Source organism: Lolium rigidum, chromosome 7 (genome assembly GCF_022539505.1).
Source record: "Lolium rigidum isolate FL_2022 chromosome 7, APGP_CSIRO_Lrig_0.1, whole genome shotgun sequence".
Classification (NCBI taxonomy): domain Eukaryota; kingdom Viridiplantae; phylum Streptophyta; class Magnoliopsida; order Poales; family Poaceae; genus Lolium; species Lolium rigidum.
Genome location: NC_061514.1, coordinates 166476661 through 166500828, shown reverse-complemented (window position 1 = coordinate 166500828; position 24168 = coordinate 166476661). Strand labels below are relative to the sequence as shown.

Here is a 24168-nt window from a genome sequence, read left to right as displayed (position 1 = left end):
CAAAGGACGTGACTCGTCGAAAGCGCTCTGTGTGACCATCTGCGAGGCTGGTTTGGAGGAAGGGGGTGGAAAGTGAGGGAAGTTATCCGCAGCGAGCAAAACTTAATATAGTATTAAGCAACCAAGGGCTTTTCCGTGGTATAAATTTTGTTGCTAGGTTTTTTCTCTGTACAAGTTCTTAGAGCTTTTATTTGATCCACTTGTTTTGACACGGAAAAGTAACAATAAAAAGTCCAACAACAAGCCTAACAACAAAAAGTTACACGAACAAATAAAAGTGATCCGCCAAACAAACTAAATCAAATCAACTGAAGTGGGAGTTCAGCTAGAACCTGGAAAGTAGGATAGTAGGTGACATCCGCCAACTGAGATGTATCGACTGAGCCATATTTTGGAGTGCGTTTGCTCTCTTGCCAAAATTTAGTGAATTTTTAGCTTGACCACAGGTTTGTCGATATTTTGAAGAAAAATGAATTAACACCATTCAAAGAATGGCCAACTTTCAGACATGGCAGAAATTCCGGTAGAGTCTACAGGGATCCAGGGTTGCAGGCCGGGCTTGCTCGGGCTGGCTCGGGCGAGCAAAGGAAAGCAAAACCCCTTGACCAAACCCTAGACTTAAATACCCACCCCCGCTGATCCGCCCCCTCCTTTCTCTGCCCCTGGAGCACGCACGGCGCGGCGCGCACGCACGGACGCACGCACAACTCACCGCGACGCACGCCACAAGTGGGACGACGACCATCTCCGACTCCCCCCCACTCGCCACTCCGCCCCCGCCCGCCGCCCATCGACAACCCTAGCCCGGGGGTTCCGGCCTCGGTCCCTCGCGCCCCGCCCCTGCCCCCGTTGGTCGGCCCGGCCGCCGCCATGGATCTGGCCAGCCTCACCCTGGTGCTGCGCTCGGCGCTCAGCCACTCCCCCGAGGAGCGCAAGGCCGCCGAGGCCAGCCTCAACCAGGTTTGTGATCACCACGCTCTACCCTCTCTCGCTCCGTTGCTTCCGTTGACGCGCCAGCCCCGATGAACCGTACTAGTCGATTTGGGCGCCGCTTCCTCGGGCCACCGCCTCGCGCCTCCCCCTTGCCGGGTGGAATCTCGCTCAATCGAATCAGTCAGATCAGTACTAGCACATCTGGAGCTAGTTTATTTCCCTGTTGAATTGGATCAGTTCGAACCAGGGATCTGCACGAGCTCCGCCCCTGGATCGATTCGATGCTCGATGCGCGTGCTAATGCAGTTGGATTTGGTTGCGGAGTTATGCTCGCTCAACGGAATTATGTTCCTAGCTCGTACAGGTGTTCTGGTTGGCATTATTGCTCCAGGTCACGAGTTGGTGGCTCTAGCAAACCTGTTCAATCAAGCAGCCTGTCATTACATCTGAAAATAATAATACAGTAGCATCTAATTTTTAATCTTAATGCTATTATTACTTCGGACCCTTACACTGAGGTTCCCGTGTTTGCTGCAGATTCAGTACGCGCAGCAACACCTGGTGAGGCTGCTGCAGATCATCGTCGATGGAAATTGTGATCTGGCTGTGAGGCAGGTCGCGAGCATTCACTTCAAGAACTTTGTTTCCAAAGCCTGGTCACCTCTTGATCCTGGTACATCGACGCTAGTAGCTCAGCACTGTCTCCTTTTCCTTTCTTTGATAACTAACATGTTTTTTTTCTCCCCTTTGTGTAGAAGAAACGCAAACAATTCCAGAAGCTGACAAGTCCATGGTCCGTGAGAACATTCTGGGCTTTGTTACTCAATTGCCTCCACTACTAAGGTTAGTAACTTTGTTGCAATCCACATATCCTTTCCTTAACAAGTAAACATTTTCCTGGCATGGTCTCTTGATAGAATTGTGGTGCAGTATGTGTTTGGTTATATTGATACTTCTTTTTACCGGATAAACTCAACTCTAGGACCTCTAGTTTTCAGTAATAATGTACTCACCATGTTTTATTGTTGGATATCACACTAATTTTCCTTTACCTAATCGAGGGCAAATGAGGTTCACCATATTTGGTTTCTATCTACATATAAATAGCTTCATCTTTCAGCTAATTACAGTTAAAAAGGAGCTACAATCATGGTTTGAAGTTCCATTTTCCGGGTAATAGAAGCAATATTATGTAGTAAAAGAATATTGATTGTGCCTTCACGGTACACATATAATACAAGCCATCTAAGTAGAGTTTTGTTAGTTCTTTTAAAACGTCTGTTCCATCTTTTCCTTTGTATGAAACCTCCATTTGTTGAGAAGCATCATACAAAGTGTCTCCTCACTCCTCAGGTTGTAAGGCGGACACACAATTTTTTTTTTGCCAAGCGCACACCATTTTTTTTTTGCCTTCTTAATGTTTCACTATAGTGTGTTATGCTTTCTTAATGATGAAAACACAACATCCAGAGTTGTTGATATTGGGAAAATGCATGGATAACTGACACATCTTTCATGACTATTTTTAGAGCACAGCTTGGAGAAAGCATCAAGACCTTGGTCCTTGCGGATTATCCTGAGCAGTGGCCTAGTCTTCTACATTGGGTTACACATAACCTGGAATCACAGGATCAAATTTTTGGAGCACTTTATGTGCTAAGGATCCTTTCCCGGAAATATGAGTGAGCATACATACCACCTTTTCCTTCTATTTATGCGCTTGATAGTTGCATTATCACTTACTCTAGTTGGATATGTTTTGAAATTCTGTAACTGAAAATTACATAGGGTTACATATTTCTGTTGCTTTTGACTTGTAACTTTTTTACTCGTCATATCATTTCTTTTATTCATTTTGCTGGAAGAATGATGTGGAGGTTGTTTAGAAAGAAAATGAAGCAATGTTGTCAAGATGACACGGTCATCCTAGACTTCTACTTTAAATGAAGGATGTACGATGTACATCATAGATATCCTCTAATGAAAGTTTTGCTGTAGTTCATGATGCCATCATACTACAGTGCTATTGTTTTCTGTTTATATGAGTTGACACACTTATCCTATTTACGCCTCATTGTTTAGGTTCAAGTCAGACGAGGAAAGGCTACCTTTGTATCAAATTGTCGAGGAGTGTTTTCCTCGTTTGTTAAATATATTCAACACACTTGTCCAGATTGCCAATCCTCCAATTGAAGTAGCTGACTTGATCAAGCTGATCTGCAAAATATTCTGGTCCTCGATTTATGTATGTTCTTAGTCTTATTAAGTTCTTTTCCCCATTTTTTTTCTTGTATGCTTATGCTCTTGCCACGTGCTTTCCGCAGCTCGAAATTCCAAAGCAATTGTTTGAACCAAATATCTTCAATGCATGGATTCTTCTATTCTTGAACTTGTTGGAAAGGCCAGTTCCGTTGGAAGGGCAACCATCAGATCCTGATGCTAGGAAAGCTTGGGGCTGGTGGAAAGTCAAGAAATGGATTACACATATCTTGAACCGTCTATACAGTCGGTCAGTATTAAATTAAGTTGGTAACATTTTTCGTTGATCATTATTTTTTACTTTGTGTTCCATTTGACATCGACAGGTTTGCTGATATGAAGGTTCATAAGCCAGAGAGCAAAGCTTTTGCTCAAATGTTTCAAAAGAACTATGCTGGAAGAATTTTGGGATGTCACTTACAGTTGCTCAATGCAATCCGCACTGGTGGTTATTTGCCTGATAGGGTTATCAATCTTATTCTTCAATATCTCACGAACAGGTTTGTGGAGTTCTTTTCTGTAGCAGCATGATGTACTTCCATAGGACAAACTAGCTTTCGTAATTATGTTTGCAGTGCCACCTTTCCTTATTTCTTGTTTCTCCCATGTCTCACGAACCATGAGTGTGCTGTGCAAGTCTATCTAACTATGTTATATAATTTCAACAGCACAATTTGCTTTACTGAGATCGTTCACAAATTCTGTTCCGTCTTACCTAGGAATGAATAATTTTTCAAGCAGAATTTACCTTTTATAACTAGTGTACTAGTGTATGATATATGCCCTTCTTTCCGAGAGTACTAGTTTTCTGTTGACATTTACTAGTTGCATGTTGTAATTTTCTGTTCATCATTTTGTATGTATCTTACTGGATATCTCCTATGCAATTGTTGCATCCCTTATTTTGTCTACCACGTAAAAAATGTGTATCATTGAAATGATAATTTTTCTGGTGATCTCTAAATGCATGGTGGCTGCCTGTAAGTAATGGTTTACATTTTTCTTGCAGTATCACGAAAAACAGCATGTATCAGCTGATGCAACCACAAATGGACATAATTCTTTTCGAGATAATATTTCCACTGATGTGCTTCAGTGACAATGACCAAATGTTATGGGATGAAGATCCACATGAATATATTCGGAAAGGCTATGGTAAAATTGCATGATTCACTTAAATATCCATTGCATTTTCAGTTTTCATCTCTTTACCCTATGCTTTTTTGGTGCATATACAGATATAATTGAAGATTTGTATAGTCCACGAACAGCTGCTATGGATTTTGTCAGCGAATTGGTAAGAAAGCGGGGAAAAGCCAACCTACAAAAGTTTATCCAATTTATTGTGGGAATATTCATGAGGTATTCATCATTCTTCTGTGATTTATGTTGTGAGTCTCGACCTTTATGAGCTATATAATTGAAGAATACCTTGGTAGGTATGATGAGGCATCTGTCGAAGTGAAGCCATACCGCCAAAAAGATGGTGCACTTCTTGCCATTGGGACATTATGTGATAGGCTGAAACAAACTGATCCATATAAAGCTGAGCTTGAGCGTATGCTAGTTCAACATGTCTTTCCAGAGTTCAGTAGTCAAGTTGGACACTTACGTGCAAAGGTAGTTCTACCTTCTATTTCTTGTTATAGTTTGGACCTTCAGATCATGTACACAATTTGTTTAAGGATCTGCATTTCAGAATTTACGATGTACTCCCTCCGTCCGTAATATGTTTTGCAGGTTGCTATAACATCTTGTATTATGGGACAGAGGGACTATATTATTGTTTCATACCACTTCACATATCTATAACTTTTTAATTAGAAAAGTTGGAAATATGCTTTCCGTACACAGAAATTCTCTACCACCCCAGCCCCAAAAAGTCACCTTATTCACTCATATAATGTTTGAATGTATTCACTGTTTTCTTTATAATATCTTGTTGAATAATTTGTGAAAAAGTAGGATTTTTTCTTCCAAATTCCAACCAGGCCTGGGCGGAATGTGCCACCAGTGCGGCCCGCACACACAGGGCCCTGAATTTTTGGAGGCCCCAAATTCTGTCCATCACGAGACAGATGCCCAGTAACAACGCCCAACTCTGGCCCATTTTTCACGAGTAACGCTCCAGCCAGCGACGTTTTTGTCTGGTAAAAAGTTTAAGGTCGTGGAAGCCAAGATTCGATCTTTGGATCGCCCAGCCGAAGAAGTTCAGCTAGCCAACTCTATGCTAGCTTCTCTTTGTGTTGCACCAGCAAATAACACAAAAACCTATTTATTAAATACAACATTATTAGTCTCTAACAGATTTGTCAACACATATCTCCAAAAATTTCAGCAGATTAGGCCTGTTTTTTTTTTAGTTTGGCACAGGGCCCCAAATTTTGCCGTCTCGGCCCTGATCCAAACACAGAACTTTTCAACATGAAACAAAAAGCCTAATCTCAGTGTGACAAGTGGTTCTCACAACCTAAACAGCTCAAAGTTGACTCCAAATTGTGACCACTGTTGTTTTATTTAAATTACTGCCATCTTTAAGAGACCCTTTGTTCAAGTCATTCTACAAGGCACTCTATTTGCTCCGTCATAGCACAACTTTACTGTCTGCTACTTAATATTAGTTTTCTTATTTTTTCTTTATTTTGTGATGTTTTTGTTTAATTCAAAGACCAATTTCTGTAGTTTTTCTTTGATGTACTCACTACTTCTATGTGACATTAAGCTAATACATTACATGGGTAATAGGCAGCATGGGTTGCAGGGCAGTATGCGAGCATCAACTTCTCGGACCAAGACAATTTTCGCAAAGCTATGCATTGTGTTATCTCTGGTTTGCGTGATCCAGAACTTCCTGTCAGAGTTGATTCAGTCTTTGCTCTACGTTCTTTCGTTGAAGCATGCAAAGGTGATCTTGATACTTGGTCAGTTATTTACTTTGTTCTGTTTCTTCCTTACAATTTCTGTTCTATTCTACAGATCTCGATGAGATCCGTCCAATTCTTCCTCAGCTTCTTGATGGTAAGAATAACTTTATTCAACCTTTTTATGACGGTGCTTTTGTCATGGTTTGATGGTTTATTACTTTATTTGCAGAATTTTTTAAGCTCATGGGTGAAGTTGAGAATGAGGACCTTGTTTTCACCCTTGAGACAATTGTTGATAGATTTGGTGAAGAGATGGCACCTTATGCTTTTGGACTGTGCCAGAGTTTGGTATGTTGCCCCTTGATTTATATTCAACTCAATATATTGTTATGTGCCGCACTAAATCATCCTTCCTGAAACTTGTTTACTAAATTTCATAGGCTGCTGCCTTCTGGCGATGCATGGCTAGTACAGAAGCTGATGATGAAGTCGAGGACTCTGGTGCTTTGGCTGCTGTTGGGTGCTTACGTGCTATAAGCACTATCCTTGAGTCCGTCAGCAGTCTTCCCCACCTTTTTATCCAAATAGAGCCCACTTTGTTGCCTATTTTACGGAGGATGTTGACTTCAGATGGTCAAGGTATTTTGTTGTCTGATTATAGTAACACATGTGTATGTGTCGTTATTACATTTCACGGATACACCTTTTCTCAGCTAGCTGTTTGCATATCAGTTTGTAGTTAGATCTTATTGGAAATAACCTTGTTTGTTCAGTCTCCGCTGATGCACTTGACTTTGTTCTGCAGATGTTTATGAAGAAGTTCTAGAAATAGTGTCCTACATGACCTTTTATTCACCAACGATTTCTTTGGACATGTGGAGCTTGTGGCCATTGATGATGGAAGCTCTGAATGATTGGGCAATTGATTTCTTTGAGAGTAAGTCTAGTTTCCATTGTTTTGCTGTTAACTTTGCTATATGCTGAAAATTAAATTTAAATCATACACATTTCTTGCTTTTTGTTCGTGTCGATACCCAAAAAATAATGCTTTCCAAGTGTCTGCCATTTTTCTAATTTGAGATATTTTCAGACACCAACCTGTTTAACTCCCCGCGCACCCCTCTCTTTAATACCATGCTAACTTCTTAATGCATAACTGAAAAAGATTTTGGCATATTGCATACAAAATTTGTTTTTCTTTGTTCGGTTTGATTGAAAGTGCTAAGCGTTTGAGCGCAATATGCTAATTTAATTGGCATAATGTTTCTCTTGGTAGATACGGATAACAGGAATCTTCATATCTTTTGTTGCTCTGTTTGACATAATTAGTACAATACCTGGTCTGTGGGCTGTTATTATGAAGTGCTTACTTTCATGTACTTTAGTCATGTATATCTCCTGGACTGCTTATTTGCCAGCTGTTAAGATAGCAAACTAATCTGGTACCCAATATCGTACCTGTTGGGATAATTTATCATTATTTTTTACAGCTTTTTATAGCTCATTGTTTAATATTTTTGTTGCCCTGCAGATATTCTTGTCCCACTAGACAATTACATTTCTCGTGGTACTGATCATTTTGTTACCTGCAAAGAGCCTGATTATCAACAAAGCCTATGGAAAGGACTATCATCTGTGAGTGTGGATTAGGTTCATTTTTTACTTGCAATTTGTTCCGAGGGTTTTTCAATTCTTGCTCTTACTGTTGCCTATCGATATTTTTGTAGGTTATGACAGACCAAAACATGGAAGATTCTGATATTTTGCCGGCACCCAAGCTCATTGAAGTATTTTTTCAAAATTGCAAAGGTCAAGTCGATCATTGGGTTGAGCCGTATCTCAGGCTTACGATTGATAGGCTCCGTCGAGCAGAGAAGCCATATCTGAAATGTCTCCTTGTTCAAGTGGTAAGAAATGTGCATCCTACCTTTCTCTATTTGGTCTAAACATGATAATCATCTAAAATGCTTCATCGCAGCTCTGCTGTGATTATTTTGTTGTATTATTTACCTCAATGTTTTTAGCTCTTCTCTATCAGTGTGTATAAGTACCATCATATGTTACTGCAGAGTAGATTTTGCAGTAGTACTTCAAAATTGGAGGGTAGCTAAATGCTTAGTGCTAAACATAAATGATCAACTTAAAATGTATTCTGCAGCTTGGTTTGGCAACCATTTTCTGAACTGAACCCGTAAATTGGCTCGTTTCCGGTGACTGATCTGCGCCATTTTCTGAACTGAACCCGTAAATTGGCAGTTATTTTTCGGTTTTGCCCAGTTTACGGGCTCTGCTAGAGATGCTCTTAGAATTGGCATGATTTGGTTAAGCTCTGACCAAATAACTTTTCCCAAATGAAACGTAAAGCCCCTTTTGGATACATAATATTTTGTAGTTCTCTTGGAACACTACGGTTTCTGGAAAACTAAGTTTTTAATACTTTGAGATGTTCGGATACCACAAAAACTCTAGTCTTAAACTACCCCAGTACCCCCTTAGTTCCAAATTAACTGAAGTTCTAGCGTTGTCCCAAGTCAAACTAAATCATTTTTGACCAAATCTATAGAAAAATATATTTATTTACAACACCAAAGTAGTTTTATCATGTAAAATATTTTCATGCTATATATATATATATTCGATGTTGAAGTCAGTTGCAATTTTTTTATAGACTTGGTCAATGTAGATAAGTTTGACTATAGGACAAAGCTAGAACTTCAATCAACTCGGAACAGAGAAAGTATGTAGTTTAATACTGTGTATGCATGCATGAAATCTTGTGGTAATTATTTTTGGGTCGGCGAGTTACAGAGTTTGAAAGAGTTAAGTAGATAAAATTCTCTTCTAAATTATGTGTATGCATGCAATGTCTTTGTAATTATTTTTAGATTGGCTAGTTACAGAGTTTCCGAGAGTCGAGTAAATAAAGTACTCCCCTGAATATTCTAATTGCTAAACACGCATTTGTTTTTTTGCTAAAACTGCAGAAAGCTGTACTATTGGTGAGCTCTAGTAATCCGTAGCTACACCATATATAAAACGCAGTTTTTGGATACAGCGTTTTCAAGAAAAATTGCTCCCGAAAGGGGCTTCTCTGATTGAAGTTTATTTTTGTCATTGTTTCCAGTAAATCCACTGCACTAACCTCAGTTTGTTGCAACTATGTGACTGTCTAACACTAACTGTTTTATTCCCTCAGTCCCATTGGTAACTATATTGTATCATGTATCTTCAATGAGTAGATCCATGGCTCATGTCCTAGGTTAGATCAGTGTTCCTTCTGATGCCTGTCTAGAATTGACACTGCTGGTTCTGTGGGTTAACACCCTTGATAGTTGATAATCATGTACTCATGTCCAGTTAAATCTCATCGTCAAAGTATGATCTAGCAGGGATATTGTTTACTGATTGCATTATCTATTTCCATCTCTACTGCAGATAGCTAATGCGTTCTACTACAATCCTTCGTTCACACTTGCAATATTGCATAAACTTGGAGTTGCAACAGAAATTTTCAACCTTTGGTTTGTCATGTTACAACAAGTAAAAAAAAGTGGCCAGCGGGCGAACTTTAAAAAGTATTTTTCTTACCTCTTGATTGTAAGATTATACCGTGGCGTTTATATGCTGTACTGACTCAAGAAATGGTGTTTCGCTTTACTTGCAGAGAGCATGGTAAGAAAGTCTGCTGCTTAGGATTGACTTCACTTATTGGCCTTCCAGCTAATCATATTCCGGCAGAGGCTCTAGAGCGTGTTTTCAAGGCAACACTAGAGCTGCTTGTCGCTTACAAGGATCAAGTTGCAGGTGCAGTTCTCTTGTTGATTGTCTGATCCGATGAATCACTAGCTCTTAAAAACTAACATATATACTAATGCTACGCCAAAACTGTGTTGATTGAGTACTATCTGTATTTTATTTTGTCTTAATCTTTTGTGTTAATGAACCAGAATCCAAGACGCAAAATGAGGATACTGATGTGGATGAATTTGATGCTGATGAAGAAGAAGATGAGGACGAGGATGATAAGGAGATGGGTGCTGATGATGAGGATCAGGATGAAGTAAATAGTCTTAATATACAGAGACTAGTACAGGTTTGTGTTGTGATCTTGACTTGAATATTTTTTTTGCATTCGGATAACTTATTGTCATCCTCTAGTTTTCATGTCATATGCCCAACATGTTAAGTTTATCTGAAGATGCTTGTTATGGTGGAATAGCTAACAGAACTAATGTAGTCCCTGGTGAAGGGAAGAATTACGAGTCGCTGAGTCACAACTTGTCGCTGGGGTACCTGACTTGCAGACTAGTCGTGACTAGTCTCGACTAGTATTAGACTTGTCGACATGTAGTCGACCTGTAAGTACTAAAAAATACTAAGTAAACAGACTACTAATAGTAGATATTGATGGCATAGCGGAGTGGAGAGGAACCTGATACTGTGACAATTGTGTCCGACTGAAGTTCTTCTAGGATAAAAGCAGTAGTCCTCTTTCCTTTGGATCCTTCCTCACACAGCCTTTGAAACCTATTCTCCATTTGCCGGTTGTATGAGATGTACGAAAGCTTGTTCAATCTTTTGTACTCTAAGCGGTTTCTCCATTAGGTATGGATCTCCAAAGTGCAAACAGTTCATGAGAAGCTGCTGCTGCTGCAATAAAACTATAGTGTCAAACCATTCAGCACCTAATTAGTAGTTACTTAGTTACTTACTTGAGAAAATACGCTCCAATTGCTCTCGCAGCCGGATGATGAAGCACATAAGTTAATGATTCTCTTGGTAAGACATTGGAGTTCATAAGCAAGACCACCATATGCACCCCACCAAAGCACTACAAAAGTAGCAATTCACAGTCAATAGAAGCAGCCACAAAAATCAGAAAATAAAGAAATCAAGAAGCAACTGGAATCACTTACAAGGACTCTTTCTCTCACGATCTTTAATTGCCATTTGCTTCTGAAACAAACACCTTCCGTCTCATGAAGCATAAAAATGGAATATCCTTGAATCTGGTGGTCTTTATTAGATTAGTCTAAAACTGAACAGTTTTATAGAAAACAAATATGTCTGACTATCAGGTCGGTCTAGAAAAACACTGAAAGAGAGGTATAGGACAGAGACCACTTCAAGCGGAGTATTATATACTTCTTGCTTCAGTTATCTGTATATGAGGTGCTACGTTTTTGCTAAAATTATGCAATACTGCACAGTAGCAATATAAACGGATTTTCTTTACCAATTGCACTTTTGAAGCATCACACTAGCAATGTTTGTACTCGTTCAACTTTCAGCCATGGGAAGATTGTAGTTGTGCGGTCTCATGGTTGTGCAGTTGTGCTGCGACATCATCTTCTACTTGGGGATTGTATAGCTTGGTGTATTAAAAAGAATGCTAAGTTTCATCTCCATACACAACGTTTTCCTCTCCTGGCAGACTGGGTGATACTGATGGTAGATGCACAAAAGTTGGAGTGGAAGAAGGGTAGCTTAATTTCTTACCATCACTGCATGGTTGATGCATCATATGTATTTTCAATACTTTGCATGTAAACATATACTGCTCATAAATAATTATACGGCTTGATAAGGTTTAGAGCATCACTAGCAGAGCCTTCAAACAGGTCAAACCCTCAAATTAACTGCTTTTTTGAGGGTTGGGTTCGAAAGTTGGCGCGGAACAGAACCCTCAAACCAGACCTGGCCATGGGCAGCCCGGCCCGAAATTTCCGGGCTCGGGCCAGCCCGAGCATGCTGGTGGGCCGGGCCTGGGCCGAAAATTTAGGCCCGATGACTATGATGGGCCGGGCCTGGGCTTGAGAAATGCATGAAATAAGGAAGAGGCCCGGCCCGAGGCCCGACGGGTTTTTGTGTGATGGGCCGGGCTTGGGCCTAAAAGTTAGGCCCGATGGTCGGGCCGTGTCGGGCCTAGGTTTTTTGCGTCGGGCTTTGTTAGGCCCGGCCCGAAGCCCGGGCTGGCCCGAAGCCCGGCCTGGCCCGAAGAATGCCCAGGTATACCGTAAACCCTCAAAAAAATTTGAAGGCCAAACCCTCATTTTCCCACTCGACCTGCACTAGTGCAGGTTGGGAGGCAAAACTGAAGGGCCCTTCATTTTTGAACCCTCATTTTCCCACTAGACCTCGCCTGTATGCGCCCGCCCGCCATCGGCCCATACGCGCGTGCCCCAATCTCCGTCACCCAACCGTTGGCTAGCTAGCTCGTTCGCACGGATCGATTTGAGTAGCTAGCTCATTCTCATGGACGTATTTTGCACATGCGAGTGATGGATTCGATTGGGATAACTAGTGATGCTAATTTTTGCTGAATCGATTTGATTGTGATAGCTGCTAGTTGACATAGCTCTATTTAGATGTACTAGTTGCTAATTTTTGCTGAATTTTATGGAATTTCACAGATTATTGTGCTGAAAACTATTATTTTGTTGACTTGTATGAAATTGTGATGAAATAGTCGAAATCCTGTTTTGAGGGTTTGAAGGCCGGGACGTAGATCAGTGCCCTCAAATCAAACTCAAAATAGAATATTCTGTTTTGAGGGTTGGTTTGAGGGCGCTGATCTGCGCCGGCTGTTTTGGGCCTTCAAAATCACAATTTCTCGGCCCTCAAACTGGTTTTGAGGGTTGCAAGTATGAGGGCACTGCTAGTGATGCTCTTAGGATGGAAACAGACATCTACCATTGTTGATTGTTCTCCAAGGAGAGTAAAAGCCAATCATACAGCTGAGTGAATAAAAATACAACAATTTAAACATATTGTTCAGTGATTATTGCATCAGTGATACATCAGTTAAACATTAAATGGAAAAATGAGAATTCCTTTTGTGTTACAGTCATGGTACAATAAGCAAAAGTTTTTGCACAACGTTCTGAAAGGTGCCGCGTCTTGTACTAAGAAGAAAAGGACATATATGCCCTTGAGCACTTGGTCAATACACATAAAAATGAAAGTGCTTACACAATAGGTGAATAAGCAAACATAACACATAAAAATGGAAGTGCTTACACAATAGGTGAATAAGCAAACATAATTTGGTCCCGCCGAAGAAAATACATCCACTAATCAAACTAGCATTCTTAAGGAGTTAAGGGGGCTGATGGGTAATTGGTTATAGCATTGGCAGGTATGCATCCAACTCCTCTGGGTAGAATTGCTTTGGCCATGAGGAGATCTCTCATTTGTCAGTTCATTTTTGTCTCTACTCCATGGCTGGTCCTCCAATCCGTTTTCTTCTAGCCAGGGCTGCATGCCCCACCAGTTGAAAATCCTACAGAGATTTTTGTCCCTAGAGCTGTGCCTTAAATCTTCATAAATAGCAATGATACTTTAGATGAAGGCCCTAGATGAATATCAATGACACTCCAAAAGATGCTATGCCAATGACACTCCAAAAGATGCTATGCCAATGGGCAAAGCTAACACTTAATTTGCCTGCCCTTGCTTGTTCCCACAGACCTTGTGACCCATCTGTATGATGTATGGTAAGCTGCTTGAGGAGCCTTTGCCTCCTTTGTCTTTTTCATTTGCTGTTAGCTGCACTGGAAAGAACACCTAAGGAACCTTTTGTAAACAACGCTGTCTGCAAAGAACAAGTGAAAAATATGCTGCGACAAAGACGCATCAATATTTTGGGTATATTTTTCTATGTGTCTTCCTAGTCCCTGTGCTAACTCTTTACACGCTTCTGATAATTCAGGCAAGAGGTTTCCAGCTCCATGACGATGACGACGACGATGATTCTGATGAGGATTATAGCGATAACGAGGAGCTGCAAACACCAATAGATGAGGTGGATCCATTTATCTTCTTCATTGAGACCATCCAAGGTAGAGAATATTTCCTACATTCTTTTTACAATATTTTACTTGTGCCTGGAATTTCCTGACAAGGTAATAAAATTTCTTTCAGCTCTACAAGCATCCGATTTGGCCAGGTTCCAGAACCTTATGCAGACTCTGGACTTTCACTACCAGGCACTTGCTAGTGGTGTAGCTCAACATGCCGAGGAAAGAAAAGTTGAAATCGAGAAAGAGAAGTTGGAGAAAGCAAATGCACAGTGATGAGTTATAGCATGTCTTCAGTTTTGTTGCAGGCCAGTATCCTCTGATTTGGTGATCGTAGGCACTGAGCTTGGCAGCAGCTTTGGTCTATTCTTGCAATCGAGGCGGACGACAGAACCATCGGGGATAATCTCTTGCCGGTATTGGCTTCTTTAGTGGATCGCGGTGTGAGCTACCTACGGATTCTACACACTTGTTACAATGCTATTTTGGTCCTGGGCCTCATCTCCCTTTCGTTGATGAATATTTGTTGATGAGCCCTGTGGTGTGGGCGCATCCTCAAGTCAACATGTAGTCTAGGAAGGTCCGTTGTAGAGAGTGTATATGATTGGGTGGTTATTGGTGGATCACCGATATGATGGTTTTTGTCGCTGCAGGGTTTAGCGAATGCCATTTTTGTCCGAACGATTTGTTAAACATTACTGGTGCATGTCTATCATGCGACAGGGTCCTGGTGGAATAAACTTTGCATGCATGTGGTAAGGGTAACCTGGATTTGGTTATCACTACATGCAATTCAGCATGTTGTGAAATTTCTGCTCCAAAGTGAAAATGAAAACCAGATAACGTTGGTATGGTGAAGAATCATGGTGTCTTTATTATTCTTGTGGCTCTGTGACTGCTGCCCTTTATACACTAGTAGTTGGTAACTGCGTACTGGTAACAACTGAATGAAACATATGAGCCCAGCATATAGCAAGTTTATCCGTTTACTGCCCCCAAAAGGAAGCTTTTATGAATCCAGGTTACATAACATCCCAATTCCCTTTTCCTGTCCACCATTTTGAGTCCATTCTTCCAGACGAGTCCTTAATTGTGAAAGGGTAGGTAAGTAGCGCATAGCTTTTTTGTACTAGGTGTATGCATCTGCCATACGAGAAATGCGTAGGAGCTCGGGTGCTACGCACGTACTACACGTAGCACTCCCATACTTGCAAAAAGTTAAAGATTCGAACTTTTTTCAAAATCTAAGATGAATAGGTATTCTATTTCTATAAAAATATTTTGCTAGGAAATTACTTTCATTGTATGCTGGGTAAAGAAAACTCGAAACGTTTAATAACCAAGTACTATTCACTTTAGGACCATGAAAATCATTTTTTCCAATTTTTTTTACGAGTACAAACTTGATCACCCTTGGTTTTTTTTTTAACAAGGTTCATTTTTTTTAACCTTCTTAAATTACTAGTACAAATTTTGAGGTGTATGGAGGTATGCAGCACCCGAGAGTCCTGCCATACAAACTTGTCTACCAGTAATTTAACTTTTCAATCAGGAAAACACCCGACATTTCAAAGGCTCTCCCTATAAAAAAAGTAAACAAGACAGTCAAGCTTGAGCTTCTCTGGTTGTCCCATGTCAACGGTGATGCTGCCGCCACCAACCCACTCACGCCATCAATAGATTAAAGCTTCGACAACGCCTAGCTAGCTACTCACCGTCCCGCCATACCAAATCTCAGTGACCCAACCGATCCGGCCACACCCAACAGCAGCCGGTGCACCACCTTGCCTGCCGGCCATGGCTGCTGCTCCTGTCACCGTTGTGCCACGCTTGAAGCTGGGCTCTCAGGGGATGGAGGTATCGGCGCAGGGCCTCGGTTGCATGGGCATGTCCGCCTTCTACGGCCCGCCCAAGCCCGAGCCAGACATGGTCGCGCTCATCCACCACGCCGTCGCCGCCGGCGTCACCCTGCTCGACTCCTCCGACATCTACGGGCCGCACACCAACGAGATCCTCCTCGGCAAGGTCAGTTCTAACTTCTGGACTCTAAAGTAGCTTAATACTAGTGCCATCTTCATCTTTTTCGCTTTATGGACGTGTGGTGAAGGTGCTCGATGTAATGCTTGTATGTGACAGGCGCTGCAAGGCGGCGTGAGGGAGAAGGTGGATCTGGCCACCAAGTTCGGCCTCTCGTTTGCCGACGGCAAGCGGGAGATCCGTGGCGACCCGGCGTATGTGCGGGCGGCGTGCGAGGGCAGCCTTAAGCGGCTCGGCGTCGATTGCATTGATCTCTATTACCAGCACCGCATAGACACCAGGGTGCCTATCGAGGTCACGGTGAGTATTATAATTGGTTTGTTTGTGTTTTTGGAGTCATTTTAGCGTTTGTTGTGGTAATGGTTATGGATACACATAGAAGTGGTTCCGGCAGCTCCCCTCAAAAGGAAAAAAAAGAGAAGTGGATACGGTAGCTGAGAAGTCAAACTAGTTGTTAAGCAGAAAGAGTGATGGGGGTTGGTGTCTACTACAGTATCTTGTATCTCCACACTCAGCTGCGAGACTGGGCCTTGTATTCTCACCCTTGTCCATGTATGCTGTTATAATGTGAGTCATGCCTTTTTTTTCTCATATTGCGAACTAAATTTACGTTCCACCTTATTAAGATTGGAGAGCTCAAGAAGCTAGTAGAAGAAGGAAAGATAAAATACATTGGATTATCCGAAGCGTCTGCATCAACAATCAGAAGGGCTCATGCCGTTCATCCTATCACTGCAGTTCAGATGGAGTGGTCACTATGGACTAGAGACGTGGAAGAAGACATAATCCCAACTTGCAGGTATTGTACAAAAACCACGCCGTGTAGTTTGTTGAAAAATTCATACGCTTTTATTTACTAAAACTCCTATTTTCCTGGCAATTTCAGAGAACTTGGAATTGGAATTGTAGCTTACAGCCCACTTGGCAGAGGGTTCTTCTCTAAAGGATCAAAACTGGTTGACTCGCTATCAGACCAGGACTTCCGCAGAGTGAGTTTCATGTCATTGCTGTTATTCTTGTAGCTTCATGAACTAAGCAGTAGAATCAATAGTCCAAACTAATGGAAAGAAGGCGGGCATTCCACATATACTCACTGGCGGTTCTACGCTGAAACAAAAACGTTCCATGGGCCGCCCTGCTCAAAATCAGTTTTTCCTCTATCAAGCGATTATCTAGCACTAAAACTCAATTAATTCTGTCCAAACTCACTGCTCCTTTTTGTTTTCTCATCAAAAAATATATTTTGGCTCGCCCAAGATTTCCAGTCAAACTCCGCCACTGCATATATTGTAAAACCCCTCCCACGTGTGACTCAATGATGCCTATACGTGAATAGAATCTCGCGTAAGACATTGAGCCCAATACGTGGACAAATATAGGGCAAGCGCAATTTAAATTTAAATTGCAGAAGCCAAGATTTTAACCCAAGACCTCTGCTCTGTTAAGTTTCATGCACCAACGAGTAGAACCTAAAGTTCGAACTAATAGAAGGCACACAATCCACCTATAATGTATCATATAATTCTTTATTGTCTGTTTGTTTCTAAATCAGCCTTCATCTTTTTTTTTTTTGATGGGGTAGCCCTGGCCTCTGCAAATTTGCCATCATATTTTTTTTGGAAATGGGGTAGCCCTGGCCTATGCAAATCTGCCATCATCTTTTTGTTTGTTTTCGAAATGGGGCAGCCCTGGCCTCTACAAATCTTCCATCAGCTGGCTTATTAGGTTTATCTTTTGTGGAAATGGTCGTCTTTCCACTACACGATTTTTTTTAAAACTATGCTTGAATGTGTTGTCAATTTACTAACAAAAGGAAATGGAACTTCTGTGACCAGTTGTTACTTACCGAGGACTTATTTTGCAGAATTTGCCCAGATTCCAGCCACAGAATCTTGAGAAGAATGACCAAATATTTGAGCATGTTAGCGCAATGGCAACAAGAAAAGGGTGCACACCATCACAACTTGCATTGGCCTGGGTTCATCATCAGGGGATCGATGTTTGCCCCATACCTGGCACAACAAAAATCGAGAATTTCAACCAGAACGTGGGAGCGCTATCTGTGAAGCTCACACCAGAGGAGATGGCTGAACTCGAGTCCTACGCCAGTGCAGGTGATGTCCAGGGTGACCGGTATGCTGGAGTGGCGAGTACTTGGAAAGATTCCGAGACCCCTCCATTGTCATCCTGGAAGACTGAGTAGACATTTTCATTTTCTTCAATGAGACTACGGGAGTCCCTGATTCAAACAGTTAAAAGAAGAGCATTATCGTATTCGTATTTTGTGAGTGCCAATTAGAGTTGACATGCATTACTGTGCATGCCGGTAGGTGAACCGAGCTGAGCTGTGATTTGTGTGTGTGTGTATGTGTGTGTGTGTTGTATCTTTTTGTTCTCGGTATATGTACAATTAGTACATTGAATAAGCTTCTGAGCTCTACTGCCCCATAAGGCCCTCTTTCATTGAAAGTATCTTCCTAGTGATTTTGTTTCTAATCCTCTGAATTTTTTTCTTATGCGGTTGTATGATTCATAATATTAACTCATCATGCCCCTTCTTTTGCAATACTTAAGGTCTCTCATGGCTAAATTCTTATTCAAGCCTTCTCTACCATAGAATTTGGCCTTCGGGGTCAACCCAACGGCTTCTGTGAGGAAGGCGGCGCAAAGGAGGCTTGAGGGCTTGTTAAGGAAGGCGGCTAGGGCCGCTGAAGGGGGGAAGCAAAAGGCGTTTTCTGGTCTCCCCTTCATCTGGGGGTGCGGACATTTTTGTTGTAGGATTTCTTTGCACTACATTAATAGAAGTTAGCAACTTTCCATAAGTACCCAAAAAAAATATTTGTCGTTATTGTTTTTATGCATTCAATTTGTAAATAAAATCCCGGAATCCAGCATTTTTATAATGAGAATTTAATTTGTCCATCACATTAGTTTGCTGACGTGGCTGTTTGTACACGTCAGCAAACTACAGTTAGTTTGTACCTGTAGTTGTAAATTCTTTGAGGTTGTGCTTAATTGCTTTGCTAGTTCTTAATAAGTTCTTACTATTCTTTTACTCAGGTTAATTATGGCCATGAAGCTGTATGATGACATCCCCTAAGAAAAACGATTTGGACGATTATTTGGTAAATCCTTTGAGTTTGTTGACTCTGAAAAGTCACCCAAAAGGGGCACACAAAGAAGGAAAATCAGCTGCATCCACGCAGGCTTGCCCGTGGCGTGGCGGCACGGCAGCATCCCACCGGAGTATTGACATATGCGGTGACGCCTATCTCGCCAGCCTCACATAGTCAGTCAGTCACGCTGACACTATATAAGCCCACTGCCTACTCCACAATCGGCCATGCCAAACTACGGCACGTCGTCAGGCGATCCGGCCAGCCAGAACCAAGAGCGCACCACCTTGCCGTACATGGCGGCCGCTCCTTCCACGATGGTGCCACGCTTGAAGCTGGGTTCTCAGGGGATGGAGGTCTCGGCGCAGGGCCTCGGCTGCATGAGCATGTCCGCCTCCTTGTACGGCCCGCCCAAGCCCGAGCCAGACATGGTCGCGCTTATCCACCACGCCGTCGCCGCCGGCGTCACCCTGCTCGACTCCTCTGACGTCTACGGTCCGCACGCCAACGAGATCCTCCTCGGCAAGGTTGGTTCTGCTTAAGATTTCTGCTCCTCTGGATCCTAAAATATGTTTGCAACGTTAGTTCTGCTCTTCTGGATCCTAAAACAGTCCGATCTTCGATTGGTTGCTACATCTACGGGTGTGCGCTTAAGGTGTTCGATTTGATGTTCTTATGCTGATACTGATAGGCGCTGCAAGGTGGCGTAAGAGAGAAGGTGGACCTGGCCACTAAGTTTGGCGTCTCGTTCCTCAACGGCAAACGGGAGATTCGTGGTGACCAGGTGTATGTGCGGGCGGCATGCGAGGGCAGCCTTAAGCGGCTCGGCGTCGATTGCATTGATCTCTACTACCAGCACCGCATAGACACCAGGGTGCCTATCGAGGTCACGGTGAGTACTGTATAACTGCCTTTTATTTGTTTGTTTGTGTTTTTGCGGTGGTTTTAGTGTTTACTGTGGTAATGGTTTTGGATACACATCTGGAGATCGCGGGTAAGTCACTAGTTACACAGAGAGAGCAATAGGGTTTTGGTGTCTTGAATGGCTATCTTCATCTCCACACAGAGCTGTCAGACCTTGTATTCTCACCATAGTTGCTAGCCCGGGTTGTCCAGGTCGAGGAAGGGGGTCGCGGGAGTACTCTTCTTTGCAACGATGATTTGGGACGTGACTGGGATTAATCCTCTGTTTAAAATAGCCGGCTATAGCTAGGCTATAGCCCGGTTATAGCTTTTCACGAGGCCTGCGGCTATAGCTAGAGACTTTAGAGGCTATAACAGAAATAGCCGCTAATAGCTCGGCTAAGGCTGTTTAGCCTTAATTTAGCCTCATAGGAAAGAAGTCCAAATAACCCCCCTATGTATCAGGTTTCGGTCTCTAAACCCCCCTAAGTATAAATTGGGTCATTTGACCCCCACAAGTATCCAAAGCCAGCCAAATTACCCCCCGGGCTGTTTTCATAGCAGTATAGGCCACGGTAGACAGTGGTTTAAGCCACATAGGCTAGTCTAAATAACCCCGTTGACTTCTATTCCCCTTCCTTCCCCGTCCTCGTCCCGTTGCCTCCTCCACTGATTCTGGCCGACGCCTCCTTCCCAACCAAATCCGGCCGCCTCCTCCTACCACACCACCCCAATCAGGTCGCCGCCTCCTCCCACATTGGGCATGATGTCCGCGCCGGCGATGACCGGGGATATCTTCCTGGTGAGCAGGCCCCAGACCGCGCAAGCGACGTCGCCATCGAGCCTGTTCTTAGACAGCCACAACCGGGGAAGCATATGGAACCACAAGAGCCCCTCAGGGTATGCGCCCGATGAGCGCATTGTTGAGCATCAGCAGCTCCTCCAGTTCGCCACGGTCGTATATCCCCCGTGGGATCTCGCCGGAGATGGAGTTGTCCGACACGTTCAAGAACACGAGCGGTTTGTTCTTGCTGAGGTCGGTGGCAGCATGCCGTTAAGCCGTTTCGCGAACAGCCGCAGCTCGATGTAAGACACCGCCTTCGCCACGGACTCTGGTGCGGGACCATGAGCACGTTGGAGACTTGGAGTTCAGGTGCAGGGTCTCCAGCTTCGGCGCCTCAAACAGCTCATCCGGGATGGCGTTGCAGGAGATGCTCGTCCAGCGGCAGGGCCAGTGGCGTCACATGGATTCCAGTCTGTGAACACGCGCTTGGCATCGAGCAGGTAGAGGGCGTCTTGGTTCAGACCATGCGACGGCGTCGCCAGCAGGCCGGCATTGGCCGCGACAGCGAGCAGGAGGATAAGGAGGAAGGCGACCATGGTTTTGCCGGCGGCGGCGGCAACGGCGTCGGCGACGGCGGGCGGGCGGGTTCTTTATCTGCGCGCGGCGTGGCCTATGTGGCTAAAACCAATGTCCACGATGGACTAAACCACTATCAAAACAGCCTAAGGGGGCAATTTGCCTGGTTTTGTATACATAGGGGGGTTAAATGACCCAGTATAAACTTAGGGGTGGTTAGCGTCTGGAACCTGATACATAGGGGGGCTATTTGGACTTCTTTCGCCTCATAGCCGCTAACTTCCCGCTCAATGGGCCCAAAATTTTGGACCAAAATTTTCAGTCGGCCGGCCTATTTGCTTAGCGAAATAGCCACCAAGCTCTAGTTATGTAATTATGGGCATAACTATATCCTAAACTACGTAATGATGTTGTAATATTTGGACAAAACTATGTATTTAACTATGTGTGAACTATTATGTGTATCTCCTATGTGAAGATGTTATTATGTTATTAATTTGTGAATTATTGATATATATATGACTATATGATGCCCAATATTTTTTATTATTTAGCAAATCCGCTATATGGTTATAGCCCGCTATAGCCCGGCTATAGCCTTTCATAGCTTCAAAAAAAATCGCGGCTATCGGCTATAGCCGGCTATTTTAACCAGAGGAATAATCTGGGTCGATGACCCGGATCAATAAGCTTCGAACGTGTAGCTTTTAACATATTCTAGCATGTTAAAAATAAAGATGTCCGTCCTGCCTCGTCTCCCATGCTGTGGCGGCGTCTCTCTCTCTCGCCCATGTATTGATCTCCCATGATCACACTTGTCGTTCTGGGTCACGTCCGAGCGTCGACACCATCTCATTCCCGGCCCTCGATCAGGTCAATCGACCCCGGGTTGTGGAACGTGGCATTGACCCCGAACCTGGCTACTATGATTCTCACCCTTGTCCTTGTATGTTGTTATAATGTAATCCATGCCTTTGTTTCTATATTGCAAACTAAATTACATTCCACCTTATTAAGATTGGAGAGCTCAAGAAGCTAGTCGAAGAAGGAAAGATAAAGTACATCGGATTATCCGAAGCGTCTGCATCAACAATCAGAAGGGCTCATGCCGTTCATCCTATAACTGCAGTTCAGCTGGAATGGTCACTGTGGTCTAGAGACGTGGAAGAAGACATAATTCCAACTTGCAGGTATTGTACAAAAATCACACCATTTTATTTGTTCAAAAGTCTGGACGTTTTTTTTTACCAAAATGTCAATTTTTTGTCAACAATTTCAGAGAACTTGGAATTGGAATTGTAGCTTACAGCCCACTTGGCAGAGGGTTCTTCTCTAAAGGATCAAAATTGGTTGACTCACTATCAGACCAGGACTTCCGCAAGGTGAGTTTTCATTTTATTGCTGTTATTGTGGTAGCTACTTAATTCTGTATTGTCATTTGGTTTCTAAACCTGCCATCATCTAACTTATTAGGCTTATATGTTGTCGAAGTGTTCATCTTTCCACCGTACATCAACCTGTTTCAATCTATACACAATGCCTCGTTAGCTCTTCATAGAAAAGAGAATTGGAACTTCAATAATCAGTTTGCTCTTTCACTGAGAATGTTGTACTATTGCAGCATATGCCTAGATTTCAACCTGAGAATCTTGAGAAGAATGCCTTGATATTTGAGCGTGTTAACGCAATGGCAACAAGAAAAGGGTGCACACCATCACAACTTGCACTGGCCTGGGTTCATCATCAGGGCAACGATGTTTGCCCAATACCCGGCACAACAAAAGTCGAGAATTTCCACCAGAACGTGGGAGCTCTATCTGTGAAGCTCACACCAGAGGAGATGGCTGAACTGGAGTCCTACGCTACTGCAGGTGATGTCCAGGGTGACCGGTACCCTGGAGTGACGGGTACCTGGAAAGATTCTGAGACCCCTCCATTGTCATCCTGGAAGGACGAGTAGAGATCGTCATTCTCTTCAATGGGACTACAGGAGTGCACGATTCAAACAGTTAAAAGGAGAGCGTAATCATATTTGTGTTTTGTGGGTGCCAATAAGAGTTGGGCATCTATGTAAACTTAGCAGTGATTTGTGTATTGTAGTTCTTGGTGTATGTACAGTTAGTATATTGAATAAGCTTGTGAGCTGTACTGCTCGATAAACTCCTTTCATTCAAAGCATCTTCAGAGTAACTTTTTTTTTTGTAATCCTTAGAATTTTTTCTTACGTGGGTTGTTTCACTTGTTTGATTTGTGAAATTAAATCCATTAGGTATTTTCCACAGGAAACTTTAAGTGGAAATTAGAAAACTTCCATCTACTCAAAGATTTTGAAAATAATCAGTTGTTTTTTCCGTCTTCAATGAAACAAACTTTGTTGCAAACAAAATCTTAGCGTTCAAGTATCTAACATTTTTGGAATCATGCGAAATAAGGAGGTCGTTGAATATATTTTGACAAAAAGAATAACCATCCCTTGGTATATTTTCTATGAAAGTATATGAATAAAATGATTATACAAAATGTTTGCAGTTCATTAATGTGTGGCCCATACAGTTCATCAAATCCTGAAATCAAATGACGGCGTGGCGTGAGGAGGCACGCCTGCAACATCATTAGAGCATCTCCACCGGCGCCCCCGATAGCGGCCCCGATAGCTTTTTAGAGGCCGGGAGCGAAAATGGGCTCGCACCGGCGCGCCCCAAACGGTGCCGGCCAATTTTTGAGCAAAATAGAATCACTGGCAACCCCGTGCCGGCCCCTTCGCCAAGGGCGCGAATCGGGCGCGCCGGCGCATCGCGAGGCTGGAAATTTTGGGCGTGGGAGCCGCCTGTCAGCCACACATCCCAAAAGTCGACGCCAGCGGAGAGTATCGGGGCCGACGCGTCAGCGGCCCATTC

At 42.9% G+C, this 24168-nt stretch overlaps 3 protein-coding genes across 3 annotated transcripts; all 3 read left to right on the top strand.

The window, feature by feature from the left end:
- Window positions 1-845: 845 nt before the first annotated feature.
- On the top strand, window positions 846-14664 carry LOC124670353 (importin beta-like SAD2). Its single transcript, XM_047206864.1, has 22 exons — window positions 846-960; window positions 1471-1606; window positions 1689-1776; window positions 2463-2615; window positions 3016-3178; window positions 3258-3442; window positions 3519-3692; window positions 4202-4347; window positions 4431-4554; window positions 4632-4812; window positions 5938-6097; window positions 6169-6210; window positions 6286-6404; window positions 6497-6695; window positions 6862-6993; window positions 7588-7691; window positions 7784-7963; window positions 9492-9631; window positions 9721-9860; window positions 10004-10149; window positions 13768-13897; window positions 13980-14664. Exons 1-22 carry the CDS (start codon window positions 871-873, stop codon window positions 14129-14131), a joined length of 3084 nt encoding a protein of 1027 aa, XP_047062820.1. The 5' UTR covers window positions 846-870; the 3' UTR covers window positions 14132-14664.
- Window positions 14665-15487: 823 nt separating this feature from the next.
- Window positions 15488-18392, top strand: LOC124673847 (probable aldo-keto reductase 2). The gene is made up of 5 exons (XM_047209888.1): window positions 15488-15880; window positions 15992-16192; window positions 16519-16691; window positions 16779-16881; window positions 17757-18392. The coding sequence occupies exons 1-5, from the start codon at window positions 15653-15655 to the stop codon at window positions 18093-18095; spliced, it is 1044 nt and encodes a 347-aa protein (XP_047065844.1). The 5' UTR covers window positions 15488-15652; the 3' UTR covers window positions 18096-18392.
- Window positions 18393-19278: 886 nt separating this feature from the next.
- LOC124673846 (probable aldo-keto reductase 2) lies at window positions 19279-23357 on the top strand. Its single transcript, XM_047209887.1, has 5 exons — window positions 19279-19535; window positions 19700-19900; window positions 22289-22461; window positions 22551-22653; window positions 22893-23357. The coding sequence occupies exons 1-5, from the start codon at window positions 19305-19307 to the stop codon at window positions 23229-23231; spliced, it is 1047 nt and encodes a 348-aa protein (XP_047065843.1). The 5' UTR covers window positions 19279-19304; the 3' UTR covers window positions 23232-23357.
- The last annotated feature ends 811 nt before the right edge of the window (window positions 23358-24168 follow it).

Excerpts from the sequence above, each read along its gene's own strand:
- LOC124670353 (XM_047206864.1), top strand. The coding sequence starts at position 871 with ATGGATCTGGCCAGCCTCACCCTGGTGCTGCGCTCGGCGCTCAGCCAC. Across the intron at positions 6,405-6,496 it reads TTGGACTGTGCCAGAGTTTG|GCTGCTGCCTTCTGGCGATG; the intron begins GTATGTTGCCCC and ends TAAATTTCATAG. Across the intron at positions 9,861-10,003 it reads TTACAAGGATCAAGTTGCAG|AATCCAAGACGCAAAATGAG; the intron begins GTGCAGTTCTCT and ends TTAATGAACCAG.
- LOC124673846 (XM_047209887.1), top strand. The coding sequence starts at position 19,305 with ATGGCGGCCGCTCCTTCCACGATGGTGCCACGCTTGAAGCTGGGTTCT. Across the intron at positions 19,536-19,699 it reads ACGAGATCCTCCTCGGCAAG|GCGCTGCAAGGTGGCGTAAG; the intron begins GTTGGTTCTGCT and ends TGATACTGATAG. Across the intron at positions 22,462-22,550 it reads GACATAATTCCAACTTGCAG|AGAACTTGGAATTGGAATTG; the intron begins GTATTGTACAAA and ends CAACAATTTCAG.
- LOC124673847 (XM_047209888.1), top strand. The coding sequence starts at position 15,653 with ATGGCTGCTGCTCCTGTCACCGTTGTGCCACGCTTGAAGCTGGGCTCT. Across the intron at positions 16,692-16,778 it reads GACATAATCCCAACTTGCAG|AGAACTTGGAATTGGAATTG; the intron begins GTATTGTACAAA and ends TGGCAATTTCAG. Across the intron at positions 16,882-17,756 it reads CAGACCAGGACTTCCGCAGA|AATTTGCCCAGATTCCAGCC; the intron begins GTGAGTTTCATG and ends CTTATTTTGCAG.